The sequence below is a fragment of the Balaenoptera physalus genome (assembly GCF_965194825.1).
Source record: "Balaenoptera physalus genome assembly, chromosome: 13".
Lineage (NCBI taxonomy): Eukaryota > Metazoa > Chordata > Mammalia > Artiodactyla > Balaenopteridae > Balaenoptera > Balaenoptera physalus.
In genome coordinates, this window is record NC_138892.1 from 70172946 (window position 1) to 70194757 (window position 21812).

At 35.9% G+C, this 21812-nt stretch overlaps 1 protein-coding gene and 1 long non-coding RNA gene across 13 annotated transcripts in view; one reads left to right on the forward strand and one right to left on the reverse strand.

The window, feature by feature from the left end:
* The window catches only part of PUS7L (pseudouridine synthase 7 like), a 92147-nt gene extending 70337 nt beyond the window's left edge, over positions 1–21810 (forward strand). For 5 of the 12 annotated variants that reach the window (XR_014252810.1, XR_014252811.1, XR_014252812.1 and 2 more), the window contains 6 exons: positions 1998–2278; positions 5674–5727; positions 7309–7807; positions 9807–9965; positions 17884–18371; positions 19884–21809. Coding sequence is in view for 1 of the 12 variants with exons in the window: in XM_082422570.1 (XP_082278696.1) it covers positions 1998–2278; positions 5674–5727; positions 7309–7635 (662 nt within the window). In the remaining 11 variants the exon portion in view is untranslated. The other 7 variants (XR_014252817.1, XR_014252818.1, XR_014252815.1 and 4 more) reach the window with 6 other exon arrangements.
* Positions 10553–13540, reverse strand: LOC309641932. The gene is made up of 2 exons (XR_014252869.1): positions 10981–13540; positions 10553–10665 (listed from the first exon to the last, which is right to left on the reverse strand). It is a non-coding gene; the product is annotated as an uncharacterized lncRNA (long non-coding RNA).
* Positions 21811–21812: the final 2 nt, after the last annotated feature.

Consider the following 21812-nt stretch of genomic DNA (forward strand, 5'->3'; position numbering starts at 1 on the left):
ATGTTTTCTGAGTTTTTCTTGGCCTAAATCCTCTAAGGATATAGGTATTGATGGAAGTATAATTCACTACCATCAGAGGAGACTGAAAAAATAAACTAAATAAAAGTACATTTGTTATATCTGATACTTTGTGCATTGTTTTTTTTTTTAATTTTTTTTTAAGTAAATTTTTTTTTTAAATTAATTAATTTATTTGTTTATTTTTGGTTGTGTTGGGTCTTCACTTCTGTGCGAGGGCTTTCTCTAGTTGTAGCAAGTGGGGGCCATTCTTCATCGCGGCGCGCGGGCCTCTCACTATCGCGGCCTCTCTTGTTGCAGAGCACAGGCTCCAGACGCACAGGCTCAGTAGTTGTGGCTCACGGGCCCAGTCGCTCCGCGGCATGTGGGATCCTCCCAGACCAGGGCTCGAACCCGTGTCCCCTGCTTTGGCAGGCGGATTCTCAACCACTGTGCCACCAGGGAAGCCCCTGTGCGTTGTTTTTGATCTAGTTGCCGTTTAGCCCTGACTGCTGATTTTGAAAACTTTAGCCCAATATATATAGAATGCTTAATGAGAAGCACTAAAAAAAAAGTTGTTACAAGTGTGGGTTCTAGAGTCAATCTACGTGGGTTTAACTCTCAACTTTAGTACTTCCCAGCTGTATAGTCTTGTGCAAGTCATTTAGTTTCATTCTTTTAGTTTCTTCATCTGCAAACTGAAGCTAATAATGGTACCTAAAAGACTGTCATGAGATTTAAATAAGATAATAGATATAATGCTTTTAAAATAGTGCCTGGCACGTTCTGAATACTGAATAAACATTACTTGTATTTAAACAATAACGGCAACCGTAGCATTTTAGATTCATTCAAATATATGATCGACATATACGTGCATATTGAATTTCACTTACGTTGAAATAAAGGACATCAGTTTTCAAATATCTCCATTCATTGTTTTAAATTATGTACATATTACCTATATGTAATGATTCATAGGAGAAAAATATCTTTATGCCACACCAGAATCTGTAAACAGTGTGAGCATTTCAAATTGTTATGAGTAATCTAAGTAATACTAAGGAAAATTCAAAATTGCATCTATTGTAGGGTCCTGAGAAAATAATTTCCTTTTGGCAGTGATTCTTAAACTTTAGTGTGCTTAAGAAACCTGGTGCATTTATTAAAATGCTGAATCCAAGGCCCTACCTGAATAAGCATCTTTGCCATGGAGTCCAGTAACCTAATTTTAAAAAGCATCCTACTAGCAAGACCTAATAGTACACTTGAAGGATGCAGATGTCAACCCTTTCTTATTCAAAAAATTCTGTGTAAAACATCCATAATAGCTCTTTAAAAATCTCTAAGCTCAGGGGTTTATGTAATGCTTTAAAAAAAAAAAAGTCCTCTAAATAACTGCAAATTAGTTTTACCTCCATCCTGAAGTTGGAGTTACTAATGTTGTGCTCTTTTTAAAGCAGGGAAAGTGATTGAGCCATATGATTAATGATCTTTATTAAAAACAAACAAACAGGGGGCTTCCCTGGTGGCGCAGTGGTTGAGAGTCTGCCTGCCAATGCAGGGGACACGGGTTCGAGCCCTGGTCTGGGAGGATCCCACATGCCGCGGAGCAACTGGACCCGTGAGCCACAACTACTGAGCCTGCGCGTCTGGAGCCTGTGCTCCGCAACAAGAGAGGCCGCGATAGTGAGAGACCTGCGCGCCGCGATGAATAGTGGCCCCCACTTGCCGCAACTAGAGACAGCCCTCGCACAGAAACGAGGACCCAACACAGCCAAAAATATAAATAAATAAATAAATAAAAATTAAAAAAAAAAAACAAAAAAACCAAACAAACAAAAAACCTCTTCAAGTGTAGCTCTGGCTTATAGTTGGTGCTGAGCATCATCTTCATACTCAGGTTCCCAGGACAGCTCAGTTCATTTAGAGAGCGTGGTAAAGCTCTTAATAACTGGCCTTTAAGTAAAGGTGACTAACTGATCTTCGCTTTATTTCAGAGGATGCTAAAGGCACACTTTCACTGATGCCTGAATTCAAAGTTCGGGAGAGAGCATTGTTGGAGTCCTTGCATCGCTTTGGCGTGACAGAGGAGGGCTGTATCCAGGCGTGGTTCTCTTTCCCCCACTCCATGCGCATATTCTACGTTCATGCATATAGCAGCAAAATCTGGAATGAGGCAGTATCTTACAGACTTGCAACCTATGGATCAAGAGTGGTGGAGGGTGATTTGGTCTGTTTGGATGAAGATATTGACGATGAGCATTTACCAAGTAGTAAAGTAAGTGTCATTTCATCAAGAGTAGTTACCACACCAGGAATACGAATTTTCAGAAACCCTTATTTTAGAAACAATTGAAAACTAAACATGCTCTTCTTTTTTTTTTTTTTAACTTATATTTGCTCGTCTCCTGCTTCTACTCTGCTGTCAGCTGACGCTTAACATGCTATTGAATGGAAAAATAAAAATAGTGGTATGAAGTGAAAGTTACAAAGATAGTAAACCTTCCTTTAAAGAACACATTCTTTAGAATAAGATTTTTATAATAATGGTATACAGGGTATGTAATGTCATGTGCATTTCTTTTATATAGGTGCGATTTTACAACTTGCTTTTTTCCCTCTTAACAGCATCTTAGAGGCATTTATATTAATGAAATATAATTTTGTATTGTAAAAATTGACCCTTCCATTTCCTCCCCATCTAACTTGTATTTTTATAGTATTTTAATCTCTGTGGAATTGAACTAAATAATGAAATTTAATTCCATAAATCATGTAAGGAAATTTATTTTATAGTATTGTAATGCAAAAAGAGCAGACTGTTTTCCATCATTATCTTAATTCGATCTCACAAATATATTTTAAAAATTAATGAAGGGATTTGAGTAGTGCTTTTGTATATAACATCATAAAATCATTGACCTTTAGAGGACAAAAAGATTTTAGAGACCCTCTTTTCTAATTCCCATTTTATAGAAATGAAAATTGAGACCCAGGCTGGAGAGGAGACAGATTAAGTGACATAGGTAGCACTTAATCTGTTGTCTGATTCCTCACCCAGATTAGTCTCTACTAGAGAAGTTGTGGAGTATAGAAAAGGTGTCAGCATCTAGAGATAAGGCATGGCCCAGTTTTTCAAAAATGGAGAAAAATAGACTGAACTTTCCATAAAGGAAGCTTGATCTAAATTAATGGCAGAATTCTAGATGTATGAATTAAGGATTTTTTTGGTTTCAAGTGATGGAAACCCACCTCAGACTAACTTAAGGAAAACAGACAGAAATTTCTTGGCCCTCATAACTAAAAGTGCATGATTGATTCAGGCACAGCTGTGTCAAGGGGCTTAAGCAGTGTCCTAAATCATCCGTCTCATTTGCTTTATCTTGCAGCTCTGCTTTCCTCTCTGTTAGATCCATTCTTAGTTTCTTCTCCAGAAAAGAGGGCTTTTCTTTCCCAACAGTTTCAGTCAAAGCCATGGAATTGAGCCTCAGTGGCTAGGAATGGCTTGGCTTGGGTCACATGTCCCCAAACCAGTTATTGTGGACTGGAGTATGTGATTGGCAAAACCTGTGTTCCAAGGGCTCCTTCCTGGAACCACCCCATCCAAACCACATTTAAGAACTGGGAGGGAAGCTCCCAGGAAAATGCAGGTGCACTACCAGAAAAGAGGGCGTAAAGGCTGAGTGATGAGTGAGCCAGAACGAAGATGTCTGCTTTACTATTTTATTAAATGAATGGCTTATGAATATTTAGATAAGAAATTGATCACTAAGAGCATAAATCATTAAGAATGGTCATTTAACTGAGACACAGACTCTGAAACTGTGTAAGAAAAAATCTAGCAGCATCGTAGGTTTTATTTTACCTCATATGAGTGGAAGAAGAGATATGTCAGTTGATTCCATTTTGATAAATAATGAAAAAAGCACAAGTTTTTTAACACCTTTCAGAAAACATGTCCATTTAAATATTACCTAGGCAACACATTATTTAGTAGGTCAGCCATTTCTAATTCAGATTTTCAGAAGTTAAAGGTTACTTTAACAAAATATAACAATAATCTCTGAAATGCATGTGTCTTATAAGACTTCTTTGTTCCATGTAACATTTGCACAGATAGTTTTGTGATCAGAACTGAATCTGCTTTTCTTTCAGGAGATGTAGTAGAAGAGAGAATATTTTCTCCTTTACATTTTGCAGAGTTTACTTTTATTAGCAGCAAAAGTGTCTATATTTTTAAGATCAATCATTTATACTTTATTAGTTAGCACTGAGAAAAGAAAAGGCAGGAATTGGAGTCTCAAGACATAAAATATGTATAACTGAATCACTTTGCTGTACACCTGAAACTAACACAGCATTGTTAATCAACTCTACTCCAATATAAAATAAAAAGTTAAAGAAAAAACCCCAAAAAACAAAAACAAACCAAAAAAAGACATAAAATATGAAAAAGAAAAAGACAAACTAATATTTCTAATAAATGGTATATAGAACATGTCATGTTGTGCATCTACATTAAAAATTGGAGGAAACTGAGTCCCTTTTTGATAGAATTACTAGGACTACCGATATATCTTAATTTCAAGTGACTTGGCAGATTCTCGTATAATTTTTTTGTGAACAAGATGGAGAAATGTGAGTTAGACAATGAGAATGGTGAATTCACCTTTGCAGAGCAGCCATACAGCAAAATCATGTTCGTTAATTTATCGATTGATATCAACCTGGAGGGAGTTCTCTAAAGACAAAACATGGTACTCTGTACTTGACCATGTTTGTTCAGTATTTTCATAAATTGCTTAAATTGCAGCATTGTAGGTATGCTTATGAATTTGTGAAAGACAAAAAGCTGGAAGTGATGATGCAAGAGAGATCATAGCCCCATGTATTTGGTCAGATCACATCTGGAGTGTTATGTCCATTTCTGAGTGCAGCAGTTAAAATGGGTTATTTACATGTAAACAAACAAATAAACCCAAAATGAAAAACCAAAAAAGGAGAGACATTGATAAGAGTAGGGAGAATTGGGAAAGCAAGCAGGTTTAGAGAAGATCTAGACATTATATTATATGATGACTGCTTTAGGAAAATGAGGCTGTTGTAATCCTCATGGAATGATGACAGCTGCCTTTATACTTGAGCTTTCATGTGCCAGAGAAATTAGAATTATTCTGTGTCCTAGAGCAACATTTCTCAAACGTAGCTTATCACTCACCTCTTTTTTTTTTGCCTCGTATGTGTGACACCTATTACTAGTCTATGAAATGCATTTTGAGAAGCACTACTTCTCATAGAGTATTATGACATTTGTTAGGGACAGAGGTTGGGTGGTCTCACAGAGGCAGATTCTTGATTCAGCATAGTAAGAAAAAACAACTTTGCAATTTAGAAAAAGATCGTTGGTAACTGAGGTGAATGTGTTGCTTCAGAGTGTTAGCTGCCCACCATTCTCCGTGTATTTCCACTGCAGTTATCAGGGCTTAAAGCAGGAAGAATCATTCTAATTTTTAAGTAGTCTACTCCTCTGGAAAGAAATTGTGAAAAGATCTTGTTTGGGTATGTGTATATTCAGCTAAGGAGTCAAAGTGTACATAACAGAGTTAGGGAAAATTGAGGGTATTTGGAACATTTGAAAATCATCTGTATTTTCATCATGTTTTTAAAAAATAGGTTCATCTAGTAACTGAAGAAGAGGAATCAGCTAATACATATGCAATACATCAGGTAAACTTGCTTAAAAATTAGTATCATTTAGATCTAAATGTACACATTGTGCCCAAAAGACAATATATATTAACCAGTTCCCTTTCTTGCTCCTTTTTTTCACCACTTTTAATTCAGGTATAATTTATATACAATAAAATTCACTCTTCTCAGTTTACAGTTCTGCGAGTTTTGATATACATATACAGTCATACGACCACCACAAAAATCAAGATAAAGAACAGTTTCATGTCTCCCCCAAACTTCCTGTGCCCCTTTGTAGTCACCCCCAACCCCTGCCCCAGCCCTGGCTCAGCTCTTCTCTGTTCTATGGTTTTGCCTTTGAAAGAGTATCATAGAAATGGAATCATATAGTTTATGGCCTTTTGTGTCTGGCTTCTTTCAGTGAGCATAACGAATTTGAAATTCAGTCATGTTTTGTGTATTTGAGTTTTTTACCTTGTTCCTTTTTCTGACTACCTTTTGGCTGCGTTGGGTCTTTGTTGCTGTGCGCGGACTTTTCTCTAGTTGTGGCGAGCAGGGTCTACTCTTTGTTGCGGTGCGCGGGTTTCTCATTGCAGTGTCTTCTCTTGTTGCGGAGCACGGGCTCTAGGCGCGTGGGCTTCAGTAGTTGTGGCACGTGGCTCAGTAGTTGTGGTTCGCGGGCTCTAGAGCTCAGGCTCAGTAGTTGTGGCTCATGGGCTTAGTTGCTCCACGGCATGTGAGATCTTCCCAGACCAGGGCTTGAACCCATGTCCCCTGCATTGGCAGGCGGATTCTTAACCACTGTGCCACCAGAGAAGCCCCATGTTTTTAAATAAGTAAGAGAAATGTAAAATTATCAGCCAAAATACCAGTTACATGATTGAGTAGTAAAGGTTATTCTTTGTGTTCCAGAAAGAATATGCTTTTAGGATTGCATGACTGCACAAAGATGAAGTCTTTTGGCTAATTAAGTGTACCTCAACTTCTTGTTTCATCTCTTCTACATTAACAGCAGTTTGTCTAATAATATCTGGCTTGAGTTGGTTGCCTTGGTAATTGAGTCCTTTTTTTTTTTTTTTAAATATACCACACAAGCACAATATTTATTTATTTAGTTATTATCATTATTTATTTATTTATTTTTGGCTGCGCTGGGTCTTTGTCGCAGTGTGTGGGCTTCTCTAGTTGTGGCATGAGGGTTCCAGAGTGCATGGGCTCTGTAGTTTGTGGCACGCGGGCTCTCTTGTTGAGGCATGCAAGCTTGGTAGTTGTGGCGTGGGCTTAGTTGCTCTGTGGCATGTGGGATCTTAGTTCCCCGACCAGGGATCGAACCCGTGTCTCCTACATTGGAAGGCAGATTCTTAACCACTAGACCACCAGGGAAGTCCCTTAAGAGTCCTTCTTGATTTTAGTTGGCTCTTCTCTTTTCTGGGCCGCGTTAAAAAGAATCAAAGTAGTGTAATACTCAATAGCATGTTTTAGGCTGATTGTAATGTTGATATCCTGCGTCTGTTTTTACAGATCCAGGTCCCAGTCATAAAAGTAAATTTAAAATGTGATCAAATATTTTTCCGAAGGCTGTTTCACGTATCTTTTTTTTTCCCTTCCATTGCACAGGTGGTTCTTCCAGTGCTTGGATACAATATTCAGTACCCAAAGAACAAACTAGGGAAGTGGTACCAGGAAGTACTCAGCAGAGATGGACTACAGACATGTAGATTTAAAATACCTACTCTGAAACTGAATGTTCCAGGATGCTATAGAAAGATTTTGAAACATCCCTGTAATCTCTCATACCAACTAATAGAAGACCATGATATTGATGTCATGAAGGAAGGTTCCCACATCGATGAAGCAACTTTATCTCTTTTGATCTCTTTTGATCTTGACGCTTCGTGTTATGCTACAGTTTGTCTGAGGGAAATAATGAAGCATGACTTTTAAAACTGATCCCCTTAATATAATCGTGTATGTGCCACTTTTTAAAGGAAAGGGAGCTAAAGTTTCTTGAGCATCTACCATGTGCTAGGAGCTTTATAATTGTTATCTCCTTTAATTACACAACATCCTGATGAAGTAGGAATTTGATACTAACATTCCAGAGGACGTATAGCTAGTAAGTGGCAGCATCTGAGTTGAAGACTCCAAAGCCTTTGTTCTTTCTATTATCTAATATCTCGGTGACCTTTAGTCTGTGCTATAAAAGTTACAGTCTTTCTGGACTATTAGGAGCATATAATACTGCAGGATGACATTAAAGAAGATAACATTAAAGAAAACATTTTTGGAGTAATGTTTATATCCTCAAGCTCCTTGCTTAGAATGTAGATGAAACTTGGTTGTAATGAAAACAGGGTTGGAAAGATAGATGAAGCATTTTGTTAATTATTGCCATTCTTTCCTATTTTTGAAATTATTGATCAGAACAGTACATCGGGAAAATATAATCCCTCTATTTATGATAGCTACCCCAGGATAGTGTACCCCTTTATGAGGGAAATAATCTTTGATGAAGATTGAAATAAAATTTATCCTACAGTTTCTTTATCTTGACATATATTGACCCTCCACTTTTTTGTTATTTTTGTTCTATCATCTAAAACATAAATTTTTAGAGTCAGACTGATCTGTGCTCAGACTCCAGCTCTGACACTTACTAGTGACTGGGTGTTATTGATTCTTTTCGAGGCTCATTTAAGGAATCAAGATAGCACCAATCTCATAAGCAGCAAACAATAGAATTATCTCCACCTTTTTACATTGCTGGAGGAAGAAAACATTTTACCCATTTCAAAAATTCTATATTTGTTGGTTTAACTATCCCGCATCACAAACCATCCTTATCCACTTTACATCAGGTACATTTGGGGGGAAATGGGATATACTGATTGGGAAAATCTGAGCATTCTTTTATTGCTGGTAGCATTACATAATGACTTAAAAAGCTGTCAAGAGTATTATATATTAGTAATGTGGCACTTTTATATACTTAAGTCAGTCAAACCATTTTGGGTATATTAGCATAAGGAAATAAAATTCCAAAGAAGGAAAAAAACTATGCAATGCAAAATTTGCTTAGTGCAGCATTTTTATATATATAGAAAGTAATTAGAAACAGTTTGGAAGTCCAGCATTAGCTAACTAAAAGTAAAATGAGATGTAACAACTTGATGGCAAAACATTTAGTTATTAAAGTTGATGATGAAGGTTTTAGGTATGTGAGAAAATGTTGTCTTGCAGTATATACACTGCATGCACCTTTTACACAGGAGAGGCACTTTAGCATAGCGATTAAAAGCTTAGATACTGGGGACAAACTCCCCTAGTTTGAAGCTTGCCTCTGCCACTTACAGCAGTGTGGCCTTGGACAAGTTGTTTAAACTTTGTGTTTCAGTTTCAACATCTGTAAAACAGGGATGGTAATAAACCTACCTCTTAGGATTATTGTGATGATTTGCTGAGTTAGTATATGTAAAGCAGCTTAGAAAAGTGCCTAGCATTTAGTGATTGTTAAGTAAATGTCCACAAATGCAAGTTTGGAAGGGAACAGAAAAAAATGAAAATGCCATTCTGTTAAGATCATAGAATGTTTGGAATTTTTTTAATACTAGAAAGTTCCTCTTTTGTCCTTATATATTTTAATAATAAACAAATTCAGGACACAAAACTTGCAGATTGTGGTACCGTGGATTTTAAAAATTACCTTTATTGCCTTAATGTTTATCGAAAATGAAATGATGCTATATTAAATAGTAAAAAAATTTAGAAATAATGTTTTAACTTTATTTTATATGATAAATTATATCCTATAAATGTAATCAGAAAGTGAATTACTAAATAATTAAATCCCAGTTTTCTTTTAATCATTGGGTAGCAATTAGAAAATAAGAAATCATTAAAAATGTGCCATCATTGATAGTATTTTCTTTGCCTGTAGATGGCACTATAATTTTAGGTATCTTTCTAATTTATTTGTTTAGTACTTTGGCCCTGTGTAAAGAAAGGATCACAAAAGTTATTTCAGGTCACCATAAAATGTATTCAGATACTGTTCATGTGAAAAATTTTTTTATATACTAATAACATTTGCCACGTTAATTTTTTTTTTTTTTCAGTAAGGACTTGAATAGACTTTGGACCAAATGATGAGTAGTCACCTAGGTTTTTGCAGTTTTTCTGGAGCATTTCAGGCTTTCAGAAGAAGAATCTTTGAATCAGCTTTAATTTTCAACGTTGCATTTGAAACTGAGCAATAGTGCCTCGGGATTGCTAAGGTAAAACAAATGGAGGTCTTTTTATTAAGATAAGAACACTTGGATTTTTGTAAGTTGTAATAAACTGAAGTCATATGCAACTTTGATCCAAGTAACATTTTTTCTGAGTCTTGTGCCACTCCTTTCATTGTAATCCACGTACCCACCCTGTAGGTGGGTAGTGTTTTCCCTGTTTTTGCAAATGAGAAAATATTTGAGTGGTTTACTGACCTATTCAAGTTCAAACAAGATGCTATTTGGGAACTTGATTATGCTTCCTAGAGCAGTACTGCTTTCATCTACCTGATATTTGCCTTCTGAAAACAAGTTTTTTGGTTAATAATTTCTATTTCTACCAACTTGTTATTTCTTGATATTGATTAATAGGAGCAGGTCTTGAGAGAAACGAGATTCCTTTTGAGGTTCTGAAACCAAAATAAAAGTAAAGGAGATCGTTTAGGAAATTTCCAAATCATTTTGGGGTATTTTCCAGAACATTTTTGGACTTGTATCTCAATGATGGGCAACATCATTATAGGTCATAGAAGGTTACTTTAGATGATACCTGGTACAATATTAAATATCACTGAAAAAGTACAGTGAGAGGATTGTTAATTTATTTTTTTTCCAATACTCTTTTAATCTTTTAATCAACCATTCTGTTTAAGACAAGGAGAAAGCTGGCTGAAATGAGTTTACATATATCGCTTGCTGGATTTACCTTTTTTTTTTTTTTTTTAATTTATTTTTTCTCATATTTATTTTTGGCTGTGCTGGGTCTTCGTTTCTGTGCGAGGGCTCTCTCTAGTTGCGGCAAGCGGGGACCACTCTTCATCGCGGTGCGCGGGCCTCTCACTGTCGCGGCCTCTCTTGTTGCGGAGCACAGGCTCCAGACGCGCAGGCTCAGCAGCTGTGGCTCACGGGCCCAGTTGCTCCGCGGCATGTGGGATCCTCCCAGACCAGGGCTCAAATCCGTGTCCCCTGCATTGGCAGGCAGACTCTCAACCACTGCGCCACCAGGGAAGCCCGGATTTACCTTTTTAACAGAGATTGTGCAGGCCTGAGGCTCAGGAATACCAGCAAGCAACAATGTCTAACTAGAATTTCATAATACTGCTTTGTTTTATTGAGTTTGTTTTTCTAGTTACCTTTTTTATGGCAAATAATCTTGGTTTTCAACTTATGTGATGTTTCTTTCAAAAATAAATTTTAAAAAGAGAAACTCAGTGTAAAGGTAATAAGGAACTACTAGTACAGATATAGCAGTAATTGTGACAGCAGTACATGAATGATTGAAGTTTGGGAAATAGCGAGAGTACCTGAACTCAGAGAGTGCCTCTACCGCTGCACTAGGGTGTCCCTTTAGTAACCCACTGAATTTCTCTGTTGTGATCTCAGGTGTGAAGTAATGTTAGTAATCATTTTTCAGTCCAGGACTGTACTGCATCAAACAAAATAATGAAAAATACACAAATGCAAGATACTATGAACATAAGTACTAATGATCACATGCCATATCTTAAAATTTCACTGATAGGGATTTTCTTTTAGAAAATCTTATGAAACACTAAGAACAGTGCCCAGCACCTAGTAAATTCTCGGTAAGTGGCAGCTAGTGTTATTATAGTTAATATTACATTACTGTGCTCTCTGATGAAAGTTTTACAGTTGAATGGTTAATGAATTTCCCTTGAGATCTGATCTGACTCTGTCTTAGCATAAAGTAATTACAATTCAGCACACTTTTATTTATTTTTTTGTAAGTGGAAAGAACTACGTATTTCTAAATCTGGGAATTCAGCAGTTCATTCAAATTTAGATCTTTAAGAACTATCTAGGTCAGTGTGCCTCAATATTTTCCACCTGGGAACTACCCTTAAGAGACCAAGAAGAAATGAAGCTGCATATAACAGTGCAGAATTTTCTTGTGTTAATGTCAGGATAGGAGAAGAGGTTGGAGGGAGACATAGGGAGTAAGAGAAATAGGACTTTTCATTTTTTTCTTTATTTACTTCTGAAATGTTTGGGTATTTAAATAAGAATACATTTGTATATTAATTTTGCAATTAATTAAAGAATACTTGAAGAATACTGAATCTTCAGAGAGGGTAAGGTAAGGGAACTGATGGACTATGATTGCATATTTTTCAGAATGGTTCTGGTGGGTCATGCCAGCGTATTGCCAGAGAGAGAAATTTCTGCATTGTATATTTTAACAGTACTAATGGCGGTTAATATAAATAAAGTTTAGTACCTGTGCTATGGATTTTGCTTTCCGATTCAGAAAGATTCTTACAAATAGCTTGATGTCTTATGGTACTGTTTTAATCTTTTTTTTTCCTAAGCCCTTCTGCTTTACATATTTCTGATAGGCCACAAAGCAATGCCAAATATATGAGATAATAATCCACAAACATTTGAGTGCCCCTAAGTTAAAGGCACTCTGTAAGATGCTATGGGGAAAGACAAATAGATAATATCCCTGACTTTGAGGGATTAACAGTGTTATATCCTTGAAGATACCATTTTATTTGAGATGCCGTCTGGAAAAAGAGTATATAGACCACTAGATGGCGAAGGGAAAAACAAGCAGCGTCTTTGCATTTCACTTATGGCTCACTGTATGACGAATAATAGGTTTCTTGACCTCTCAGCACCTCATTCTGAATATTTAAATGATACCTATATTAGCATTTCCACGCATTTTGAGATCTCCTCTTAAAATATGCTTTGAAGTATTCAGTCTAAATGCTGCTTTCTCGAAAGCTATAGTTTAAAGAATGGGAAATGGTGTTAGCAGAGTTAATCTTGTGTAATTTCAGTGTGGGTTGTCAGGAATACCTTTAAGTAAAGAAAATGACTCTAATCTTCTTAAACAATTCGTTTTCTCAGCAACTGGGAGGCAGGAGCTAATTTACTCTGCCTGTGTACACAGACCTGTCTTATTCAAGGAAAATTTTACTCATGGAGAGAAGTCACATGAAATTATTTATATTTAGACATTGGAAAATATGGCAAAATATAAGAAACATTAAATTGCCTTTTCTGTATCAGTTTCCTTCCTAAATACCCAACTCAATTACCCATATTTTCTGTTACAAAGAGGAAATTTAATCATGGAGTTGAGACAAGAGCTATTTGGTTGTTTTTAAAGGGAGGAGAACAGAGAGCTGGTCACTCCCTCCTTAGCTGAGGGTGTTTGAGCAGCAAGATGGGTGGAGAGTGGAGAGGGTTAGGGACTTAGTTCTTTATGCTTTGATTCCAAGTCACCCTTTTCTGATAAGCCTTACTGGCATTTTCTTATACTGGTTATGTCAGGATTCTGAAGCTTTCACTACAATAGGGTGTTAATCTTAGCTGATTATTTTTCCCATCCCCACCCCTGGTCATAAAGGACTAGTGTTCTTTTCTGGAAAAGGAAGATGAAGACTCTTTCTATAAATAACCTTTATAGTTTCTTTAGGTTATAATAAAATGTGGTGGGTTTTTTTTTTTTTGCATATGATTTTCAAAAAAAAACTAATTTTTCCATAAAATATCTTAAGGGAAATCTAATAGATTTTATGGTATATAAAGAATAACAATGCACTTTTCACATTTAGGAACCAATAGAAGAATGGGGAAGCAGTTATTCTGAATTCAAAGAACATTCTTCCAAGGCATTGAAAGAGAAAACTTTAATTTCATAGTGAAGCATCTGATGATTGTGTTTTTTATGTACATATTCTCTCTCATTTTGATTGTTGTGATAATTTTGTAACTGACCGCCTCCATTCTTCACTCTAACTGGTCTATCTTTGTATATATACTCATGTCAGTTACCGCCCCCCCCAAAAAAAAAAGTAGAAATCTGATCCTGTCATTGTGTTGAGACCATATAACATTTCAGTGGCTTCCCAGTACCTATGGAATGAAAGTCCAAATTCCTGAACACAGCAAATGTAGACATGTAGAGTATGGTTTCAGATTATCTTTCAAATGTCATCTGCCTCTTACTCAGTAAAACATACCTTTTGGTTAAGTTCTGTTTGCTCCTTGCCAAATATAGCAAGTTTTCCTATGTTTTGTACCTCAACCTCCCATTCTCCTTGGCAGAAAGTCCTCTCTGTTTAGGTTAAATAAATGTCTTGTCTGTGAAATCTGTGTTCTCATAACACTCATACTGTTCATATCATGTTATACTTATTTGATTGAATATCTGGCTCATCTACTACTAACTATTTAAGGGCATTCTTCTTTATACCTCAGGTACCCATCAGTGCCTGACATGTAGTAGGCTTAAAAATGCTGAATGAATACCACAAACACACCTTAGTAAAGTTACTTGGTAAATATATGTATCTCAGGAAAGTTCTAAAATAGCCTTTTACCCTCACAGAAAGTTTAGAGTATTAGAATTGGAACTCATTATAATGCCTTTCCACTTTTACGTGAATTGCCAAAATAATTTTAATGGTTTCATCTTTGTCATCACTACCTATAAAATGTGTACTTTTGATTTAAATATTAAATGCATTGTAGAATTTCACTTAACAACTCAGAACAAGCTGTCAGGGAATGTAACCATTCTCATGTTACAAATGAAGATTCTAGAGCTTGAAGAGGTTAAGTAGCTTACCCGAGGTTGCAAAGAGAGTTTACCCTAGCTCTTTTTGTTTTCAAGGCCCATGGTGGTAACTACTTTGCCCTGCTGATTCCTAATGCAAAATGCCTCAGTTCATTTTGCTTAACTAGTGATTATTTAATTTCTGCCCATCTCTGAATTTACCTGTATATTTCTAGTACTTTATGACATTAAGGCGACCTGGGGGAAGACTCACTAAGTGACAAAATGATAATGGCTGTTAATCATTGGGCACTATGTGCTTAGCATTTTACATCTTACCAATAAGCACTTACCTTTGGGATAAGTACCATTATTTTTATTTTATAGATGAGGACCCAGAGATAGAGTACAATTAAGAACCTTGAGAAGGGTGAAACACAGAGCCAGAGCTGAAACTCGGATGCTTTTTCTTACAGAATCCAGAGACTCTTAAGCCATGAACTTGGTTTGAAATTAAGTGGTAGTGACTCCGGTCATGTCACAGAGCCAACACAAATGTTCTCTTGAGGAAGTTGCCTTCATCCCAGGTTTCCCACACATGTTCAAAGACAGTAAGCAGCACAGAAAAAAAAAGCAAGGCACCATGAATAAGTGTCAGCAGAAACAAAAGACAGTATAAATAGACCTGCAGGACTTCAGAAAAATAGACATGGACTTCATGTTAACTATTTTTAAAGAAGTAAGAGATGAACTTGAAAATCTGCAGGGAACAAGAAGCTACAACACAATCTAGTATATTTGAAAAAGAACCAACAGACTTTCTAGAAGTGAAAATGTAGTAATCAAAACTTAAAATTCATGAGTTTAATAACATTGCACAAAATTGGAAGCAAATTAGTAAATTGGGCCCAAAAAAATCCAGAAAGGAGCAATGAGATTTTTAAAAATTATGGAGATGAGACATGGAGGATAGAGTGAGAAAATTTAAAATACATTTAATTGGAATCTGAATGAAAGGAGAAAGAATAAGGTAAAGGCAATAGTTGAACAGATAGTGGCTGAGAGTTATCTGGAACTAGTAAGACACTAAAACACAGATTTCAGAAGTCCAATGAATCCCCAGTAGTGTAAATAAAAATAAAGCCAGATTGAGATACATCATAGTGAATATGCAGCACATCAGTAATAAAAAGAAAAATCTTACAAGAAGCTGGGTAAAGATTATTCTCAGGGTGTGTGATAGCTTACTCTCCAGATCAACAATGGAATATAATGAAATAACTGAGAAAGTTTACAACTAAGTACTAACTCTGACCAGAGGAAATTAGAACAAAAACAAGCTTCAGGCAGAAGGTAGAGGATCTCAAATCAAAAGCCTAAGGTGGAGGAATGAATGATGAACAGGAAAAGTGGTAAATATGTGGTTAAATATAAACAAACATTGCCTTGATAAAATGATAATATCCACAATATCTTGTGGGTTAAATAAGGATGATAAATTAAAACATAACACCTGGGAGGGAACTAAAAAGGGTTAATGATCTAAGGTGGTATTAGCTGAAAAAAAGATAAACATTGATTAATTTTAATCTTTGATAAATTGGAACGGTGTGGTATAATATCTATAATACTAAAAGAATAAAAACAGTTATAACATCCAAACTTGGTGCAGGATGATTGCTCTAACAATGTGTTCTCTACAGGTTAGAGTTTTGTGATTAGTTTGATATACTTGATAACAGACATTTGATTCAATACAAGAATCATTTCCATTGTCATGAAAAAAACATTGAATATTTCAAGAATAGGAAGAGTTAGCTTCTTCAAACATAATTTCAAGTGTTGTAAGCTTTGAATGATTGTAAAAAAAGATTTAAAATTTTTCCTACAAAATTTTATGCAGTTATATGTTTATAGTATTTACTATTTTCTAGGCATTGTCACAGACACTTATTCTCTTAATCATAAGTTTTGACCAGGAGGTGTGCAGATGTTGCTATTTCACATACAGAATCCATGATTAAAACATTATGGTCAGAGAAGCAAGCTCAAATTTCTTATTGAAATTTTGAAAATACTTTATTTTGAAACTTCATATGTATTCAATATTTAATATCTTCCATAGTAGGTCTATTTTATTTTTCTTATCATAATTATATAAAAGCAATACTTTTTTTCACTAACTCATACCCCTAAATTCTTTCCAGCCTACATTAGTGTGATACAAATATCATTTTCTACATGTGAGGGAAGAGGCTGGAGAACACTACATTATATAGAGCCAGACAGAGTGGAGGAGAGTATGATCATTCTGCATTCTGCATTTTTAAGGCTATATTAAAAACAAAAAATATTAGAAAATACATGCATAATAAATATGACTACTCATATTTATTTCCTTGTGTGTTTCTCCTTTACTTTTCTCTTTCTTTTTTGTTCATGCCCCCATGCTCTCAGTCTGCATTTGACAACTGACTTGATCAGTTCCATAGCCACAAAAAGTCATAAGTAGTTGGCTTCATAAAATACTTCTGTGACCTTTGTACTGATGGTTTCTTAGTGCTCCCAGAAGAAAACTCACTAGGAGCCAGCCTTCAACTTCAATGCCTACTCTAATTTCACAGTGAAATATATCCTTGTACTTATAACCCGCTCCTCGCTCATCTAACTCTGCTAGGTATTCTTCTCCATGTTTTAATGCTCTAAGGAAAACTGGGGGGCTATCTTAGAATTTTCTCTGCCTATTTCTGGAGTGTTAGAATGCTTATTTTTTATCATGCAGTCATTTTCTAGGTGACAAATCAAGTAAAGTATTTGGGCAATCAGCTTAATTGCTCTAGTAATTGCAGTGGAATAGAATTTCTCCTAGTAGGAGCTATTAGGAGATATTCCACATGTGTTTAATAAGCAAATTAGAGAACTTAACGTTTAAATCCTTGGTTACTGTTTTTATAATTGGGTTTAATGTCATCCAAGAGACAATAAGTCTTACAAGTCTTAAACTTAGGTCTCTGGTCTAAACACCTTCAGGTGACTTGATATGAATGTGGTTGTGCAAGTGGGCTTTTACCCCTTTTCCTGAATGGAAAGCATATAAAAGCAATAAGGAAAACAGCATTTTTTTTTAAACCAGCAAACAATATGATAAGCAAATTTAAAGTGCATGTAAGAACTGCCAAGGGAAGCTGAGACCTGAAAAACGTTGCATGGTAGGACATGGGAAAAAAAGTGGCAAGAGGGTTCAGTAACAGCAGATCTCAAAAGCAGCAAGAAAGGATTTTCCTAAATATGACAGGTCTACCCTGAAGAGAAAAATTTGGTAGGTAAGGCTGGTGGCAAAAACACTGCCAAACCTGGTTTGAAGCATCTCAAATAATGATGTTGTATTTGTAGGAAACAGAAGAGAGCATCTTTGAGTTATGAATCATGGAAGATTATCCTGGCCTCTCCTGCCTAACCAAGAACCTCCTGCAAATTGCTGGCCCAGGAAAATTCAAGTCATTCAGTAATGAGTAGCAAAGGAAACTGGCACAGTCTCAACACAAAGGTAAACGTGGGAGAAAAAGATAAACTTGTGGAAAAGAGCAGCAAAATTTACCAACAGCCTGCAAAAAGGTGACCATGAAGATAAAAATTGTGCCACGCTTTTATTTTATTTTTTGGTAAAGCAATCACTTCTGTGAAAGAAAACAAAAAAGAAATGGAAGAAGAAAGAAAAGAACGTAGGAAATATAACACAAGATAAAGGAAGGAGGAGAGGAAACCTGAGACAGCAGATTTCAAGAAAGGTGCAGAAAACAAAACCATCAGAGAAATGAAGATGAAATTGAAGCAAGCACAAAAAGCAGTAGACAATGAGAAGAATACAAGGGACAAAAAAGGTAAGGAGAACGAAATTGAACTCTCCTAAATATTTGAAGATTTAAACACACACATACACAAGAAATCACAAAATATTAATGGTTAGGATGTAAAAGGATATAAAAGACTTTTGTGTTTGTGGAAACAAGAAAATCTGGGACAAAATAAAAATTATACTTTTCGGGCTTCCCTGGTGGCGCAGTGGTTGGGAATCTGCCTGCCAATGCAGGGGACACGGGTTCGAGCCCTGGTCTGGGAGGATCCCACATGCCGCGGAGCGACTAGGCCCGTGAGCCACAACTACTGAGCCTGCGCGTCTGGAGCCTGTGCTCCGCAACAAGAGAGGCCACGATAGTGAGAGGCCCGCGCACCGCGATGAAGAGTGGCCCCCACTTGCCACAACTGGAGAAAGCCCTCGCGCAGAAGCGAAGACCCAACACAGCCATAAATAAATAAATAAATAAATTAAAAAAAAAAAAAAATTATACTTTTCTATGGAATTATAAAATAGTCTTGGATGCAAGGAAGGCATGATGGACTGAGTACTGGGGTGAGATGAGTTCTTCATATTTAGCAGAGAACCATGTTAGCTTCCATATCTGAGGGTAGGTAAACCTATCCTAACTAAAACTGTGGGCCAGCTGCAAAGCAACTCAACTCCTAGAGAGAATCAGAATAAACAGCCTTTCTTTACAACAGCCAAATTAGGAACACACTTGTACTGTTTGGGAAATAATTAAAATAGTACTGATCCTTTATACTTAATGTTGGCAATGAAATTTAAAACAATAAAACATTCAACGAAGCAAGAAAATGTGATCCATAATGAAGAGTAAACTTAATAGTGAAATATAGAACAGCTTCTCTTAAGATCAGAAAAAAGGCAATGTTGTCTGCACTCATCAATTCTGTTATATTAGAGGTTCTAGCCACTAGGGTAAAGCAAGGAAAAGAAATTAAATGCATAAAGTTCGGAAAGGAAAAATTAAATTTTTATCTTTGAAAGACAATATGATTTTATACATAGAAAATACAAAGGAATCTACAAGAAAAACAAACAGCTGGAACTAATAAATGATTTTAGCCAGTTCACAAACTACGAAGTCCACGTACAAAAGTCAACTTTATTTCTATATAATAGGGATGAATAATTGAACAATGGTATTTTAAAAACAATACTATTTACAATAGCATAAAAACATGAAATATTTAGGAACATACTTAACAAAGGCTTACATGTCCTCTATACCATTAACACAAACATTTCTGGGAGAAGGAAAAAAAAAAAACCTAAGAAAATTGAGACAGATATGATGTTCATTGACTGGAAGACTCAATATTGTTAAGATGTCAGTTCACCCCAAATTGGTATGTATATTTAATTAAATAACAATTAAACATACCCTACAATATGACTCAGCAATCCTATTCCTAAGTATTTATTTATCTAAGATTAATGAAAAATACATCCACAAAAAATGTACAAAATGTTGTACAAAAATGTTCACAGTGACTTTATTTATTTATTTCAGCAACTGGAAACCACCCAAACGTCTATAAAAGGAAAATGGGTAAAGAGATGGTGGTGTATTCAGACAATAAAAGAAAAATTTTAAGATACATGCAATGGCATGATGAATATCAAAAATATTGTATTGCATGAGGGAAGCCAGGAACAAAAAGAGGACATGTGCTGTGATTCCATTTATATGAAATTCAAAGAAGGCAAAATAAACTGTGGTAATAAAAATCAGAACAGTTGTTGCTTCAGTGTGTATGTGTGTACGGTGGGGGCAGAAGCAAGGGGGGTTGGATCTAAGGGCTGGAGGGGAAATTTTTGTGTGAAGGAAATATTCTACGTCTTGTTTGGGATGGGGTAAATGGATTTATAAATTTGTTAAAACTTGTTAGACTGTGTACACTTAAGATCTGTACATTTCACTGTAGGTAGATTATAACTGAGTAAAATATTATAACGCGTCTGTGGTAGCCATGGAGCTCTTTCACTCAGATATTCCTTCAAAAATGACCCTGCCATATGGCGTGCTGTTAGCCTGTAGCCTCTAACTGTAGCATCTTCAGAATGTGCTGCAGCACTGGAGCTGACGTGTTCTCTCTGCAACTCCAGCCAGTGGCTTGTTATGACATAGGTAGCAGAGCCTGGACATTCTGCCCAGGGAGAGACCCCTCAATGGGCAGTCTTTGCTCTAGAGCTCTTGCTCCAGACTGGCCATAATGTTTTCAGAGCTGCACTAGTCTGAGGCTCTTGCTACCCAGCTGTCCTTGCTTTCTCCTCTCTTTTCTCAAGTTTCCCACCCATACCATGGTCCAAATGCTTTTCCATCCTACTTCTTCTTCCTCTCGCCTTTAGTTTCACAGGCATTATTCTTAGGGATCTCTTGCATGTCTAACTCCATCTTGGCTTTGGACACAAACTTTCAATTAGAAAATAATCTGGGATAGAAATGAGAACCGAAATATGTCATATCAATACATTTATATTGGCTTAATTCCAGAAAAGTTTTTTTTTTCAAGAAGGAAATCACTCTTTATGCCTTTATGCTATATGCAACAAGTTCACCTAAAACAGTATATTTAATGGTTGAATATAAGGCTGTGAATAAAGGCAAATGCAAACAGAGAGTAGAAGTCATGGTCTTAATATCAGATTAGGAGGAATTTAAGCCAAAACACATTAAGAGGAGGAAATATTCATTTTGACAGCTCGAAGAGACATTTCAGATACAGATGACTTTAAAGGCAACTGACAAACTTAAGGATGAGGAGAGTAAGAGGAAATTTCCCCTGAAAACAAATATTTGAGCATGTGAATCATTCTGTAGTTAATTTAATTTAGTAAACCTATGTGGATGAGCCAAAAATATTAATTTATTTCATATATTCTTGTATATAGCTCTCTCTTCAAAAAGTTTTCTTTAATAACCAAAATATATGTTCTGTCTGAGAAACTTTATAACATCTTTTTAAATAGTTATCGATAATAATTTCCAAAGTAATTCAAATCCATTCCTAGCATTTATCTCAGTTGAAACTTTATAAATTTATTTCTGTGATTACTTGCTTAATGTCTCTCTCACCATGCAATGAGATCCATGAAGGCAGGAACATTATTTTTTTGTTGATTGGTTGGTTTACTTGTTTTATCATTGTATCCTCCACATCTTGCACAGTGTCTGGCACATAGTAGGTACTTAACAATTCTTATGAATGAATAAATGAACATAACAATAATATCGATATAATTTCTTTTGAAGGACTACAGCTAAATTTATTCCTTCTAGATGCAAGTCTTTCTGGAAGTAGAGAGATGCTGTGCTCACTCATGGATTCATCTATTCATTCAACACATATTTATTTACATGGCAGACACTATGCCAAACATGGAATACACGGTGATAATAGGAACAGATATAATTTCTGCCCTTGAGGAGCTCATAGCC